We start from the raw sequence: 16,727 nt of genomic DNA on the forward strand, positions 1-16,727 counted from the left end.
TTGGGAGGAAACAAAACACTTCAGAGTGGAGCTGTTTAAATGTGGTGAGGGGCAGAGAGACTGAATGTGGGTGGCTGGGCACTAGAGGGAGAGAAGAGCTTTAGGGGAAGTTTGTTTGTACTTAGCCAGGTCTGGAACCAGTCTAGGTGGAATGTTGTGCTGAGCAGAGCTATAGCAGTGGGAAGGCAGACTGGTGCCTGGGGCATGTCTGACCTCCGTGTCCCCTCTGGTTACCCCTCTGGCGTTCCTCCCTGAAACTGAACCCCGTGCCGCTCAGTTGCTCCCTACAGACTCCTCTCTGTCGGATAGGTACAGCTTTTCTCTCTCCAGTCTACTGAAGCAGGAGGCAGTGGAAGCTACGGAGAATTTAGCATGAAAACTCTAGGTTTGGGCACCATTTTCTTTATAATATCACTTGTAGAGAGGGTATATCTGGTAGAAACAGTTGTTTCCAAGTAGCTTCTGCCAGTACCTCTCACAGCCTCTCACTATAAGATCAGGGACCTATTTTACAGGAGCCCAAGAACCTGCCCCCCCCCCTTTATATTATCAATACAGAGTTTCCTCTTGGGAGGAGGAGCTCAGCTGCACACAGCTGGATTCTTGTTTCTCTAGTTAGCCCCCTCTCAGAGGTGGGGGAAAGATCCCCATCTTGAAAACCAAAGAAGGTCTAGAGCCCTCAGTTTAAATCCAACAGCAGCCAACCCCTGTCCATTCCCAACCACCCCAAAGCCCAGGGGCCCAGGAGTCACCAAGAAAGTTTCTCAGTGTAGAAATAATTTAACTTTCTGGAACTGAAGACCGATAAAGTTTTTACCCCTGGGGCAAGATTAAAATCCTCAGGGGCTCAGAGGTCCTTCTGGCTGAGCCTCAGCTCTCCTGGAAATAGGGCAGTGGCCTTAAACAGGGACACACAGTGGGTCCCAATGTGGGTGGTGCCTCAAGATCCTCAAGCCCTTAGGAGTGGTATTCTTTAACCACATAGCCTCCTGCCTCAGATTGAATGTTCATTTAGTTCACTGGATGTTAGCCCCAAGAATCTGGTCTAGGGCTGGGCTCATCCCATCCACCTCTGCCAGCTGACTTAGGCTTCTGCTCTTGCTGGGGCTTACTGGGAATTAAATTTGACAGAGGTGAAGCATGTCAGCGATAGACTGCTTCTAAACCTATGAGGGGAGCATGTCTCACACTTCATAGCTCAAGGTGAAGGTGAGGATGGCTGTGGATTGCCAACAACAATCCCTTTGTAAGTCATTGGGATTACAATCTCTTGTAAGGAGTGAGCAGCATGACGCAGGGCCCTGCTTCTCCCCACTCTGATTTACTAAGGGGACCATCTGGGGAGTAAGGCCTGACGACCAATGTTTAAAGACCAGTTTCTGTGCTTCTCGGGACACTGAAGACTAATTGACACCTGGGGGCATTTTGACTGTTCATCTAGAGAAAACTCAAGGGCTCCAAGAAAAAAAAGTAGGGGTATGGGGCAGGCCAAAGCAGACAATGTCAGTGTCCTGTCAGCACAGACAAGTGAAGAAGGAAAATGCAGTTGTTAAATAGGGATGCAAACCTTCACACAAAGATCAACCCATCTTTTCTTAGTGGGTTTTATTGTTCAGATGGAAACCCACTATTTCCCTCTTGTCCCAGCTTCCCCTTCAACATGGCCACACACCTAAGTGTTACTTCCAATCCCAGTACAGTGGACACATGCATGAGATTCCTAAGAGATACATGGGAGGGAAGGGAGCAGGGATCTCAGGAGGTGTTGTACCTGGCTTCCCAGGACAGGGCTCAGGCCCGTTTCTCCTCCAATACCTCCACTCAGGCTGGCAGAGGGCACCCTGCCTCCTCAGAGACTTCTCAAGAAGAGTAGGGTCTGTGTTGACTGTGCTGTCCACCGCCAGCCTCTGCGGGAGGCGCATCTCCAGATCGTTCTCTAAATCCTCTTCCTCAGAAGAAGAGGAGGAAGAAGAGGAAGAAACACCCATGGGAGATTGCACTGCTACTGCTTCCTCTTCTGCAGGACCCTCCAGAGGCAAAAGTTGTGCTGTGGGCTTTAGTTCCACCTCTGGATGTTCTGTGGCTGTGGCCCCTGAGGTCCTGGCTAGAGGCCACCAGGTGGGTCCTGCCCAGGAACAGTAGCAGAGGCAGGTCTGGTACGGCAGCTGGCAGCAGGCCTGGGGGAGGCAGGGCGGGCACAGGAACAGAGCGCCTGGAGAAAGCCCGCTGATGACACATCCAGCGACCGGTCCCAGCGGAGAGCAGCAAGGGGCCCAGAGGAGGGGCCCGGGGTGCTCCCTGGTTAAAGGCTTGTGCAGCCTCTCCACAGCCTTCTTCCACACAGCTGGGGGCACCCACCTGACCTGGCCCAGAGGCACAGTAGCTGTCTTGCCATTCCAGAAGTGAACAGTAATTCCTCCTCCTTTTGATGCTACATAACAGAGCAACATTTTGTCAGTTACCTCTTCTTCGTCATGGCCTCAAAGCAAACCTCAGAGCAGCCTCTGCTCCGCCGGCCTCCCCTCCCTGGAGAGCCTTCCCCAGAACATTCCCTCACCCGCCCCCTATCTACCTACTGCCACTTCCCATTGCACTTACAGGTACCTCCCTGTCTCAGTTTTCAGGTCAAAGTCAAAATGCATCCTCAGAGGGGAAAGAGGAGAGGCCTCCCCTTCTCACTGTCTAAACTGCAACGATGCTAGCTGGTGCACCCTGCAGAGGGGACTGTCCCCTTGATGACTTGATGGGGGACCCGTCATGAGTGTGGCCCCATCGCACCATAGGTTAGCTAACCTATTTAGACATAATAGTTTTAGGCTATTTTTCCCCGATGAAAAGCATTTTATAATCCAAAAGTTATGATCTTTTTTATCTGTTGCCACATCCACGATTAAGCTGCAAGTGAGGGGGTGAGGATTTTTTTTTTTTTTAACACCTCTAAGACCCTACACTCCCTTCTGAAACACTTTTGGCTCTCTCCTACCAGCCTAGCTCCCTCCGGGGACTGATAGGTCAGAGCAGCTCCCCTTACCTCTCAGGGGGTCTCTTGCCTCCAAGCCCAAGAGAACTGTGCCAGGGCCATACCGCTGCTGGTCTGGATCCCAGGCTGCAAGCACCTTGTCCCCTGGCCGTGGTGAGCGTTCTACGCACGGCAAGAACTGAATAATATCTTCTTCTAAGACCACACTCTGCCGCTGGGCTGGCAGCTTTGGGTCTGTGGCAGTGGGAACCTCAAATTCCACAAGTAGGGCCCCCTGTCTCTCCAACTGTGGAAAAGAAAACACTCAGCGTAAGATGTGGCACTGGGAAGTAGAACAGGGAAGCACTGCAGTTCCCTACAACCAGGCCCAGGGGCTGGCTTACAGTTCCCAGAACCAGGCCCAGGGGCTGGCTTACTCACAGTGAGGGCCAGGGGACAGAGACAGGGACAGCCCGGCTGTGGTGTGGACATTCTTCCCTCGACCTCTTTTCACCATGGGCAACTCTTGTTTATCACTTCCTGCCATTCCTTTCCCTTCCTCTTTTCCTGTCTGTCTTTGCTCCCCTATATATTTGGCCTGCAATTCCCAGGGATAACCTGCGTCCTCTGGATCTTTCCCCAGTGTACTCCCCCTCCTCCTAGCATTCCCCAAAAATGTTGTCCCTGCATCCAAGACCAACCAGGGGTCGCATATGCATCCACAGGCCCACACCCACATGGGCAAGGAGCAGCTGTGGCCTAACATGAGGGCAGCCCTCAGCACCGCCATTACATTAGTGAGGATAGGTTTGGCTCAGGAAGTGGACATCATAAAAGAGAGGGCAGGGAAGTACTTAAGCTACTGAAAGTACGCGCTGTTTTGAGAACTCGGTATGATTTTAAAGAGAAATAAATTCTGGTTACAAATTAATCACAAAAAAATTAATCATGAGACAACCCTATTACTTGAACAAAACTGTGCTAATATTTCATTGAAATTCACATTTAGTTACTGGAAAAATGACAAAATGACTTCTGAACGGAAATTCACACTAGTCTTCCCTCCATGAATCCACATGCATGAAGTTTGACGTTGAAAAGAAGAGAAAAAAGTCCCAAAGAAGTAAACAGCCACTGAAGTACAGGGTAGGTCTGACTCCCAGCATGTGGGGGACCACACTTCCATGTGTACAGGTACAGAGGCACATGTGTGGGCAGAGGGGTTTGTTTCTTTCCTTTAGGCTGGTGCACATAATTCAACACATTGAATTTTCCTGAACAAAGCACTTTTTACTGCAAACTTTCTTCACTGTCACAGGTTCAATTGTATCCTCCTCGAATTCATCTGTTAGAGTCCAAACCCCTCCAAATATGACTTTATTTGGGAATAGGATCATAATTAGTGAAGACAAGGTCATGGTAGGCTGAGGGGCGTGGCTGCCTAATCCAATGACTGATCTCCTTTTTTTAAGTTCATTTATTTATTTGTGAGAGAAAGCACAAGCAGGGGAGGGCCAGAGAGAGAAATCTAAGCAAGCTCCATACTGTCAGCACAGAGCCCAATGCGGGGGTGGGGGCGGGGGAGGGGGAGGCTTCAAGTCACAAACTGTGAGATCATGACCTAAGCCAAAATCAAGAGTCAGACACTTAACCAAATTAGCCACCCAGGTGACCCCCAATGACTGATGCTCTTCTATAAAGGGGAAATGTGAACACGGACATGCACAGAGGGAAGATACCAATTGAAGGTGGGGCAAAGATTAGGGTGCCACTTCTTCAAGCCAAGGAACAGCAGAGATTGGCAGCAAGCCACCAGAAGTCAATCAGAACAGGCATGTGGAACATATTCTCCCTCATAGCCTTCAGAAGAACCAATTCTGCCAACATCTGGGTTTCACTCTCCAGAACTGAGAGATAATACATTTCTATTATTTAAGCCACCCTGTTTGTGCTACTCTGTTACACAGCCCTGGAAGACTGATACACTCACTGACATTACATTTCCCTTCTGGAACCTGGCCACAAAAGACATGTGCTTATCCAAGAAACTGAACTGCTGGACACACACAGCTGAGGCATAGCAGGTGTGACAGGGCCACCCAGAGGAGGGTGCTGGGACGTGCGAGGAACTTGCCTCTGGAGCAGCCTTTATCTGAGCCCAGTAATAAAAGCCATCTGGTGCCCTTCTTGCGAGGATCCATGTGTCAGCAGCATCTCCAACTCTTCCCGACCAGCCAGGCCCCTGCCATGCGGAGTCAGCAATGTGGAGACACGGGTGGTAAGATGCATATCTGCAAAAAAACACAAATGGAATTAGGGAATGGAGACGATCAAGCCCTGAAAACATCGAGAAACACGTTTCACAGACCTGAGCAGCGCCGTGGCGTGTGTATGACATGTAAGGCTATATGGAACAGAAATCCATGTGAAAGGTGGCTGGCAATCTGTGGCTTCCAGTATGCTACGATACACTGCTGGAAGGGGCAGAAGGAGAGGACAGTGAAAGGGAATATCGTTTGGGGATTGAGAATTGCTTCAAGGTCATCAAAATGTGATTCGCCTTGATATATTCAAGTGAATTAACACTGGTTCTGAGACTGAACAGGAGACCAGGAAAGGCCACTGGGGAGGTAAATCCTGAGGTGGCGCGTGGGAATCCAGGATAGATTCATATGCGTGTTTCGATGCTAGTGCCAAAGGAGTAAAACTGGAAGGATGCTTGTGGGCTCAGAAGGGAGGAGGAACTATTTGAGCAAGGGAAGCACGGAGGAGCTGACTAGGGGCCTAAGAGACAGAAATAAAGGAGAAGCCACTCCTGAAAAGTTTTGTGGACAGGGCCAAACCAGGGGTGTGGGGGGTGTGGGATGGTTGAGTCAGGGCATGGGTTTTCTGAAGCAGCCGGTTACTTTGTGGGAAAGCCTGGATACAGGGATGCTTAACTCTGGCTTTGAACGAGAAGGTCCACATAGATGAATCCAGAAAGCTGGGCTATTAAGGGTTCAAGCTGGCATGTCCCTAACCTGGGCGGAACAGAATTGAGTGTCACGGACACAAGTGAGTCCCTGGACCTGACACCACTTGTGTGTGCTTAAGGGCTGAGCTCCCTTTCCCTCTTCTGCAATCACACTTTAGACAGCCCACGGAGGAAATTAGTCAGGAAAGGCCAGGATAACCGAGGGATACTGAGGGGACCTGTGGAGGGACCTGTGGAGGGACCTGGAGACCTCGCCTTAGCTGTTGGTTGCAGAAACCCTAATTTCTCACACAGTGCCGGGGCAAGTCTCTTGGTTAATGGTAAAATGAGCTAGAAACTCTTTAACTGGTGAATGCTTGACTGCCTTCTCTCGCACGTCTAACCTTGACACCTGCCACCCTCTACTAAGTGCTACAAGGAGTACAGTTTACACACAAGTGACATAATACCCCAAGCAACTCCTAGCCCACACAGTGAAGAAACCCTTTCAGCCTTCCCAGGAAGCAAATTGTCTCCCTCATGATATGCCATCGAGAGCCAACACCAGAGGGGAACAAGGGGGGGGGGGGTGCACGTCACTTCCGCCAGAAGTGCAGCGACTAGTACCTGGTAAGGGGGATGTGCCGGCTGAGCCAGGGTGCCTGGATGGCAAAGGGGCAGGTGAAGGAGAAGTCCCAGCAGGGAGCAGCACCAGCCCAGGAGGCAGACTTCAGGGTTGAGGCCACACTGCAGTATTTGGGCAAAGGAATCCTGGGCCCCGCAGAGGATTCCATGGCCTTCAGGGAAACCACCTGTGAACAAGCACACCATTACCTGAGTTGCAGCAGAGGGCTGCTGGCTGGAGCAGGGCTCAGTTCTGCCATTAGCAGCCTCCAACTGCTCCCACAGACTGTTCTCTGAATCACCCGCCTTGAGAACCTTGGCTCAGAAGATACAGGAGGGGTTGAAAGGGCAAGAGTTGTGACTTCAGAGAAACCGAGCTTTAAATCCTTCACAGCCTGCAGGCTGCGTGCTCACTCCACCACTGTGCTTCAGCTATGGCACAGGAGAGAATATATGGGATGCACCTGGCATATAAGCAGCTCAATGTGTGCTGGTTTTTTCCTTCTCCCCAGGTGTAGGGACTCCCGGAGGTAAAACAATACAAATATGACTGGCCTAACCCTCATGACAAACTGACCCCTAACCTAAGCCACAGACTCCCTTCCTAACCTAGTGGCCCACAGGACTAACACTAGCCCCAGGTAGAGCTGAGATCCCAGGGTTGTGTCCTCTACAGACCTGTTTAGAGGTGACAGCTGCCACCCCGCTCCCAACATCACACTCCATTGTCCCAGCCCACCAGAATTATGTTAGGGTCTGCCCCTGCCCAAGCCCACAGGGCTGACCCCAAGGGGACTTACAGCCCCAAACTCCTCCACCTCAGCCTCAGCCCGTCTGACAGTTGGAGCTCAGAGCCTCAGCCCAACTGACTCCTGGTTGCCAAGCAGGTTGCCATGGATCCAAGACAGCAGGAACACTGTGGACTGAGTGTACTGAGCACGTGCACAGGAGTGGCAGGGGGGCCTTGGGAGACATGGCAGGGGAGACAGGAGAGGGTTTCTCTTGGAAGAGGGGGAGAAAGGGCATTAGAGAGAAAGCCCATTGCAGCCTCATTTCCCCAAAGTTCAGACTTTCCCACTGCTGGAAGAGGCAGTCATGGTGGGAAGCCCTCATGACCCAGGGGAGTCCTGTGAGGGAGGGAACTGTCCCTACAGAGACTAGGGGCTACTGATCTGTCTCCACCCTGTGCAGGCAGGAGACCAGGTCGGGTGAGCCCCTGACTGGCCAAAGGACTCTAAGATAGAATGTATCTGTAGTTTAAAGCAAAATAACTAAAGATGTGGGCACAACTTTTCTGTAACAGACAGGACCCTGCTGAAGAGCAGAGTTGTGGTTACCACTTGGGGGTGATGGGAGTGGACACCAGCGACCAAGGGAACAGAAGTCTGGACTCCGCACTTATTTGAATGTCCATGGAACAGGCTGGTGTTTGAGGCATGTGACGGCCATTGTGCACCGATTATGTGCCTGGCACTGTGTTCAGGGGAGAATACCAAAAAAGTACACTGGGACATTTGCAAGTGTTTCTCCCCACATCCATTCCCCTCTTCCAACAGTTCCCATTTCCATTTGCAGACCCGTGTGATTAGGAGAGGCTGACCACACCCCCAGCTCCACAGGTATAATGAGTGTCAATCAGCACATTCCATTCCCCTGGGGTTGCTCCTGGGGTTTGGTTAAGTAGGGGCATGTTCCTGAGCCTCTCCAATCAGAATAAATCTCAAGACTTTTGTTGGGAATTCTGGATTATAGACTTTCTCTTTCCTCTCTTTCTATGCATAAATAAGAAAGTACATTGTTCTAGGGGCTTCTGGCTGCCTTTGTGGGATACTGAAGCTATTCCCAGAGAAAGGGAGAATAGACCTAAACAAAACAGGTTCTTGGTGACATTGTTGAGCCCTGACTGAAGGCAGCCCTATTGCTATACAGATTTGACTGACTGTTGCTAAAGGCCGAGTTCTTTGGTGCACAAAATTAGAGTCCAGGAAAGGCCCATGGAGTCTCTGGCAGTGAGAGAATAAGACAGGTAGGATATCAATGATGGAGGGAAAAAGGAGAATATTCCAGTTTAGGAGTCAAGAGCTAAGAGAGAAGGATGCCTTTGCAAGACTGCTTTTCTCTTTTGGAGGAAATGGGGTGTCATGAGAAAATCAAGATGTGACTATTTGGGAAAGTGCCAGATCGGTGGGAGCTTTGAAAACCAAGAAGATACATGTAAACAAAATGGTAGTCAAAGGGGATACATCATAGGGTCTTGACATCTTCACACAATGAAGTGACAGGAAATGCTTTAGGAAAAAACATCAGAGTGAGAATGTAACCAGTTAAGAATAGAGCCCAGGAGGCCAGGGAGGAGACTGTTAACAGTGACCCAGATATGATATGACAGGAGTGGAATAGGAAAATAGGAACACCAAATATTTTACCCACAACACCTGCCTGATTTGAGGCTCTTTGTTAGGTGCTAACAATTTAGAAGGAATAAGACTGGTCTACTGAAGAGATAGGTGTGTAATACAGAGTGTAAAGATAGTAGGATAGGAACTGCAAGGAGATATGTGTACAAAATAAAGCAACGAGTAATGGCTGGAGTGGGAAGACTTTACAGAGATGACAATAGAGATGAATGTGCCAGTTTATGGAAAGTCCTGACTGGGCTTGGTGACAGATGGGACCTGGGAGTTAAGGGAGAAGGAAGAGCTGACACTAGTCATGGGAATGGAAATAGAGACGTTTTGAAGGCAGACTCCAAGATATGGGGCAGTGACAGTCCTTCCCAGGGGTGAAGGAAAGGCGAGGCACATACACATTTTCTGGCCAGGAGAACCTGGAGAATGGTGATGCTATGGACAAAACAAGGTTAATAATAGTAATAATAATGGGGCGCCTGGGTGGCTCAGTATGTTAAGTATCCGACTCTTGATTTCGGCTCAGTCATGATCTCACAGTTTATGAGTTCAAGCCCCGCATCAGGCTCTGTCTGACAGCACCAAGCCTGTTTGAGATTCTCCCTCTCTCTCGCTGCCACTCCCTCCTTCTGCCTCTGTTTCTGTCTCTCTCTCTCTCTCTCTCTCAAAATAAATAAATAAACTTTAAAAATTTTTTAAAAATAATAGTAACAATCATAACAATGGTTATGAATACTTCTGTGTCAGGCACTGTTAATTCTCCTCATAAACATGGGGGACAGTTCCTGTTATTATTATTCTCACTCTGTGGATGAAGAAATGAGACATGGAGAGAAGGCAGCAAGTTTAAACTGAGGCAGTTTGATTCCAGAGACTGCCTCCTTAACCCCTACACTAGGCTGCCCGAGGAAGTATTCTGCATGCGGGAAAAAGATGACTCCAAAATAATTTCACACGACAACAAGATTTTGTTAACTACCTTTGCTTCAGCCCTGGGACATTCTCCCATCAGGACATGAGTAAGATAGAGAGATGTGTAGATTTTCTGTGAACCCCAAATGCTAGCAATAAAAACCACCACACTTTGACAAATCAAGAGAGGTTCATTGTGGTCATTTCACGTGAAGTGTCTGCAAAACGCATTACAAGCATTGAGCAGTCATTAGCCATACTTTACAATACTTTTGTGAGAGTGTCTCATGGCTGAGACTCTGGCCAAGTGTGTGAGAAGGGCTAGGGGAGATTTACAGAGAATCCTGGGGACTTCTGCTCCTCTAAAGTTCTTGAAAGAAATCACCAAAGCTTAAGATGCATCTTCTCAATCCACATAAGGTAATTGTCGTATGTCTGAAACCCCCGTAAGAAATAGCCAGCATAGGTTAACATTTGAGCTGTTATTTGCCTATTCAGAAATTACATTTAGGAAAAACTATCGAATGATGCTGTAAGAGACTCCATTTTGTGAAATTATTTGTTTCTATTTAGGATCAAATGATTCTAAAAATGGGGTCACTGTGGCGGCTGGTGGTTGCCATTATGGAGGAAACTTTCTCAGGGTTATTCTTGGTTTCAGTCTTATCAGGGTACAGGAGAGACTGCAGGTAATTAATGTACTTGATAGCAGCTCTGAGGGTTTCCACTTTGCTGAGTCGTTTCTCCAAGTACTCTTCTGGCAGATGATGTCGGAGCTGGGCATAGCCTTCATTGACACACTTTACCCGCTGCCTTTCCCGCTCATTCCTTTTCCGGATGAAGGCTGGCCCATAGGCATATTCACACCTTCTGTAATTTGGATAAGGCATGGGGAAGGAGAAGGAGCAGGGTTCACCATAATTTTCCATGATCAGGGACTCATTGGGAAAAGGCAGCAATGGCAGGTCTTCAGAGAAAGGGGATGGTACTGGGGCATCAGGGTACAGGTGGAAAGTGACCATGGGGTCCAGATAGAAGGACCTGGTCAGTGGCAAGTGGACAGAATCAGAGAAAACAGGCAGTTTTTCTGGCAGATTAGAGTAGCTTCGATTGTCCATCATTTCCTCTTTAGCCTGGAAACATAACCAAGTTTATTAATTTGGCCAGATCAAAAGAGAGGTCTCATTGACTTTCTCAGAGATCACTAGTTTAAAGACTTCTCTGCTTTGATGCATAGTTTCTGAGCTCATTCTGAAAACGATATTGGGCTATAATACTCTGTGGGTAGGAAGAGAGGAATTTTTGGTGGTACAGGGGAACAGCATTAAATAACACTGACTCACTTTGTAAGAAAGTTATTCTCTTCCAGCTCTTTTGATCCTTGTGATTACAAAGATACAGCTTTAGTCTTGTAAGAGTGTGTCTTCCACATTACTAGAATGCTTTCTGATTCTCCCCAGATGGAGGCCTTCAACAAGCAATAGTATCTAGCTAGAATTTAATAATGCTTTGCTGTTAATTTCTATTAATTGTGAATTATACTGATTTCACATTTATGGAAGTGATACAAAATTTCTTTTAAAAATACATCTGCTTGGGGCACCTGGGTGGCTCCATCGGTTAAGCGTCCGACTTCGGCTCAGGTCATGATCTCACGGTTTGCGAGTTCAAGCCCCGCGTCGGGCTCTGTGCTGACAGCTCAGAGCCTGGAGCCTGCTTTGGATTCTGTGTCTCCCCATCTCTCTGCCCCTCCTCTGCTCATGCTCTGTCTCTCAATAATAAGTAAATGTTAAAAAAAAAACATTAAAAAAATACATCTGCTTGAGTAAAAAAAATCTCACTTAAAGAAAAGTAGTAAGTAAATAATAGTACAGGTGGAATACAGATAATGAAGACCGTGAAAGTGCATGCAATGCAAATAAGTAAAGTTTGGGAAACACTGAAATACCACAATATTCAAATACATGCTGGAAACATTACAAACGATTAATGATCGTGCAACCTCACGGCCATAGCCTTCTTAAGTAATACCTGATACACCACAGGAAAAATAAAAAATAAAAATAAGAAAGGAATCATTTGCTCTTCAAAATTCACTTTAAGATTCCTTTAAATAAGAAACTCCCCTAATATACTTAAACATAGTCAAATTACATATTTTTACTTACATAGAACTTTAAATATATTGAATGAAGTCCATCTGTATTTAGGTGTTTTGTTGTTTTTTTTTTTTTTAACAGAACATAAGGATAGAACATTAGACCCAAGAAGTCCCACACCAATACATTCCTTTTTTCTGAATAGGTCTTCATGCACCTCATTTATTAAACAACCGTTACTTTTTTGCCTTTGACTATAATAATAAAGCCACAGCAGATTTTACAGGGATACTTCAGAGTAACGAGTTAACTGGGAGATAGGGTAGTACTGTAAGAAAAGAGCATTTTTCTTTCAGTTATAACACCCTTGAGTTTCAATCTCGGCTTTGCTCCTTCATAGCTATGTGTCCTTAGGCAAGCTTCTTAACCTTTCTGAGCTTCAGTTTTTTTCCTATGAGCAACTGAGTTATTAACTACTCTGCAGGGTGGTTGTGAGGATCAAATGAAAAAATATATATAATGTACAGGCATCAGTTATTTTCCGCTTTCCTTTCTTTACAGATGAATACTTGTGTAGTGTCCCTTTCTAAATTGCAGCTCACAGAAAAACCTGGCTTATATTTTCCCTAACACTGGAAAATCAAACATTGGCCTATCTAAAACCTATTGGTTGAGAGACGATCATACCTAAAATGGAAAAAGCAACATGAAATCTACCTGTGGGCCTCCAGAAAAGAGGGAAATATGACTTTCTGTTAATTCCTCAAGGATGTGATTTTAAAACATCTTTAGGAATGAGGGCTTGGCCTCTATAGTTGGCATGTGTAAAGAAAAAGAGGCAACTTCCCCTCCCCACCTGAAAAACCTCAGACCTGTTTATGAGCAAGATTAGGTAACATTTCACTTCCTTCTCTACCTGAGCATAGCAACAACCTGCAAGCTATACTACGTAATGGGTGGAGTAGACTCTAAGCACCAGAATTCAAACACAATGAGGTATATATTTTTTTCTTTTCTCTTCTTTTCTTTTTTTTAAATGTTTTTAATGCTAATTTATTTTTGAGAGAGGGAGAGAGAGACAGAGCATGAGAAGGGGAGGGGCAGAGAGAGAGGGAGACACAGAATCCGAAGCAGGCTCCAGGCTCTGAGCTGTCAGCACAGAGCCCGATGCTGGGCTAGAACTCAGGAGCCGTAAGATCATGACCTGAGCCGAAGTCAGACACTTAACCAACTAAGCCACCCAGGTGCCCCCCCCCTTTTTTCTCTTTAAGTAGGTTTCATGCCCAGCCCAAGAGCCCAACCTGGGGCTTGAACTCACAACCCTGAGCTGAGATCAAGAGTCTTAGTCTTAACCAACTGAGTCACCCAAGTGCCCCTAATGAAGTGTATTAAAGTAAAGTGCGAAAAAGCCTATCCCATCTAGTATGGCTACTGAAAGATGAAAAAGACTATAGAATCAGAGAGGGCAGTATGTGATGGGGATGGGGAGGGTGAGAGGTGAGGAGTGCTATAAGAAGTCATGGTGAAACACCCAGGAAAGGAGCAAATGCCAGGAAAACCTCTTGCTAATATGGGGTTGGGGGTTGGAGGTGGGGATGAGACAAGTGTGTAGGTGCAATTAAAAATCAAAACAAAGGAACAAGAAATGAAAGATTCCAAATTACTGACCAAATTGGCCTAAAATAACTAACATAAAACAAAAATCTCTTGAAGATTAAAAACTATCCAAGATTCTATCAAAAATAAAAAGTTGCTGAGAGAAAAGTTAGGAAATTCCCAAGGCAGGAATTCCAGAGGATAAGAGATAAAGAACATGGATGGCAGAAGCTACAAAAATGGCACAGTGGGTATGGAGTCTATATTTCTACATTTCTGAGAACAGCAGAGCCTTATTTCTGCCTATAGCTAATAAGCCAGAACTGACACAACAGAGTATCACAACGTAAAGCAGATGTCAGCAAAGCCGATTACACACAAGAATTCTATAGGTATGGTTTTACCCTGACAGATAGTTTTAATGTCTTAAACCTTGACCCAGATGAAATCTGAGTAATTTACATATGCCACAGGTACTTGAAAGTTTCTAGGCTTTAACTAGACTATGCATAATTCTTAGAAAAAGAGCTTGGTGTCTCTGTAGACACGCTGTTGAGAAGCTTTTTTTTTACTAAGCATTTCCCAAAAGTTCACCAATCAATGTAGTAGCATTGAAATATGATTATCTTTTACTCAAAGAATAAAATTTAATCACAACACAACAGAGTGATACAATGATAAATGCAGTAAAGAAGAGGGTCAAGATAGAAACCTACTGGAGGATAGAAGTATTTGTAGAAATTGAGTACAGATTTTTAAAATAAAGCAACACAGATTATTGGTGTTGGGGCTTCACAGCTCCAGATACATGCACAGCTAACAAATGCACCTATCTTGGGAAAATCTCAGATTTCTGTCTTCTGGGAAATAAATGATGAGGTCTTAATGATAAAATCTTAAGAGATTCCGGTAGTTCTGCTGAGCATAAAAACTTCAACTTTTCAAAGATATTAAAAATATCTAGCCTGTAAGAAAAAAAAGCTACAACTGCACATATAATTGATTTATGGAATCTTAGGGATGGAAAGAATCTTACAACTCCTCTTATTAATCCCTCATAGGTTGTGAGTTGGCTAAGCTTGCAGAGCTCATAGCAGAGCAGGGGTCAGAACCTAGGTCTCCTGATTTCCAAACCAAACCCTTTCCACTTCTCCAGATCTAATCACCAGCAAAATCTGGATCTTTCAATTTATGGGCTTATTTGATAGTTTAAGACAATGGAATAATCAGTTGATAAAATTCATCATTTACCAACAGTGCCTGGGAATTTTCTTAAAAGCCATATTCTTATTCTCCCTCTGTGGGCCACTCTGGAAAAGAGTCTCTTACCTGTTTTGTAGCTAAGATGCTGTATTTTGGGCTGTGTCAGACGTAACCTGATTTATAGGTGATCATTTAGTAACTGTATGCAAAGTAGCTTACAGTTAAACAGAACTGCTTAGTTCTGGTTTAGCCATTTTTTCTACTTAATATGTAGATATGACAACACATAACAATACTAAATAGAAAGGTTTGCTTACAAAACTGGACTCTTATAACAAATTATTTTGTAAAAAGAATGCCTCCCAGCCATCTGATTCATATGATTTTCTATCAAAATTATTTATGGAAAGTATCTTTAAGTAATAGTCTCATAATGTTGGTCAATATTCTTTTAAATAGAGATTAAGGCTATAACCAGGGAGGTAAACATGAACCTAAATATAAACCTAATACATTTTGTTAAGATACCTGTTGTATTTTCCTCTATTTAGACTTTATTTTTCAGAGTAACTTTAGATGCACAGCAAAATTGAGCAAAAAGTACAAAGATCCCATATACCCATTCCCTGCACTTGCACATCCTTCCCCACTGCCAACATCCCACCCCAGTAACATATTTGTTACAGTTGATGAACCAATATTGACACATCACTCAAAGTCCACAGTTTACCCAACAGTTCACTCTTAGTGTACATTTTATGAGTTTTAACAAATGTATAATGACATGCATCCACCATTACAGTCTCATACAAAATAGTCTTAGTGCCCTAAAAAGCCTCTATGCTTCACCTTTTCATCCCTCCCCTGACAACCACTGATTTTTTTACTGCCACCATAGTTTTGCCTTTCCCGGAATGTCATATAGTCGGAATCATGCAGTATGTAGCCTTTTCAGATTGGCTTCTTTCACTTAGTAAAATGCATTTAAGTTTCCTCCATGTATTTTTATGGCATGATAACTCATTTCTTTTTAGTGATGAATAATATTCCATTGTTTGGGTGTATCACAGTTTACTTATCCATTAACCTACTGAAAGACATCTTGGTTGCATCCAAGTTTTGCTAATTATGAATAAAGCTGCTATAGCCATCCGTGGGCAGGTTTTTGTGTGAAGATAAGATTTCAACTTATTTAGGCAAATACCAAGGAGTGTGATTACTGGATCATATAATAAGTGCATGTTTAGTTTTGTTAAGAAACTGCCAAACTGTTTTCCAAAGTGGCCATACAATTTTGAACTCCCACCAGCAACGAATGAGAGTTCCTGTTGCTCCACATCCACACCAGCATTTGGTGTTGTCAGTGTCCTGGATTTTGGCCATTCCAATAGTGTGTAGTAGTATCTCATTGTTGCTTTAATTTGTATGTCCCTAATGACATGACGTGGAGCATCTTTTCATATAATTATTTGCCATCAGTATATCTTCTTTGGTGAGGTACCGTTCAGGTGTTTGGCCCATTTTTGAGTCAGGTTGTTTATCTTCTTGTTGAGTTTTAGGAGTTCTTTGTATATTTTGGATCATAGAAATGTATGTCTTTTGTAAATATTTTCTCCCAGTGTGTGGCTCATCTTGTTCTTTTGACAGTGTCTTTCACAGAGCACAAGTTTTTAATTTTAACGAACTCCAACTTCTTTCACCATTCATGTTGTTAGTGTTTTGTCTAAAAAGTTATCACCAAACCAAAGGTCATCTAGATTCTCTCCTATGTTATCTTCTAGGCATTTAAATTTTGTGTTTTACATTTAGCACTATGATCTATTTTAAGTTTTTGAAGGGTCTCAGGTCTGTTATCTAGTGTTTTTGTTTGTTTTGTTTTTGCATGTGGATATAGTTGTTCCAGCACCATTTGTTGAAAATGCTTTCTCCGTTGCATTGTCTTTGTTCGTTTGTCAAGATTAGTTAACCACATT

The 16,727-nt window shown here is 45.0% G+C and overlaps 2 protein-coding genes across 4 annotated transcripts; both read right to left on the minus strand.

Moving 5' to 3' along the window:
• Positions 1 to 1,588: 1,588 nt before the first annotated feature.
• CD1H11orf16 (chromosome D1 C11orf16 homolog) lies at positions 1,589 to 7,438 on the minus strand. 3 transcript variants are annotated; one of them, XM_007083195.2, is made up of 5 exons: positions 7,337 to 7,438; positions 6,540 to 6,724; positions 5,094 to 5,250; positions 3,032 to 3,266; positions 1,589 to 2,431 (listed from the first exon to the last, which is right to left on the minus strand). In XM_007083195.2, the coding sequence occupies exons 2-5, from the start codon at positions 6,704 to 6,706 to the stop codon at positions 1,680 to 1,682; spliced, it is 1,311 nt and encodes a 436-aa protein (XP_007083257.2). In that variant the 5' UTR covers positions 6,707 to 6,724; positions 7,337 to 7,438; the 3' UTR covers positions 1,589 to 1,679. The 3 variants fall into 3 exon arrangements, with proteins under 3 accessions (XP_007083257.2, XP_042815293.1, XP_042815294.1); XM_042959359.1 differs by lacking the exon at positions 7,337 to 7,438 and adding an exon at positions 7,215 to 7,312; XM_042959360.1 differs by lacking the exons at positions 6,540 to 6,724; positions 7,337 to 7,438 and adding an exon at positions 6,747 to 6,851.
• A 2,621-nt stretch (positions 7,439 to 10,059) lies between these two features.
• ASCL3 (achaete-scute family bHLH transcription factor 3) lies at positions 10,060 to 14,906 on the minus strand. The gene is made up of 2 exons (XM_007083196.3): positions 14,881 to 14,906; positions 10,060 to 10,989 (listed from the first exon to the last, which is right to left on the minus strand). Exon 2 carries the CDS (start codon positions 10,975 to 10,977, stop codon positions 10,432 to 10,434), a length of 546 nt encoding a protein of 181 aa, XP_007083258.2. The 5' UTR covers positions 10,978 to 10,989; positions 14,881 to 14,906; the 3' UTR covers positions 10,060 to 10,431.
• Between the last annotated feature and the right edge of the window lie 1,821 nt (positions 14,907 to 16,727).

This window comes from Panthera tigris, chromosome D1, assembly GCF_018350195.1.
Source record: "Panthera tigris isolate Pti1 chromosome D1, P.tigris_Pti1_mat1.1, whole genome shotgun sequence".
NCBI lineage: Eukaryota > Metazoa > Chordata > Mammalia > Carnivora > Felidae > Panthera > Panthera tigris.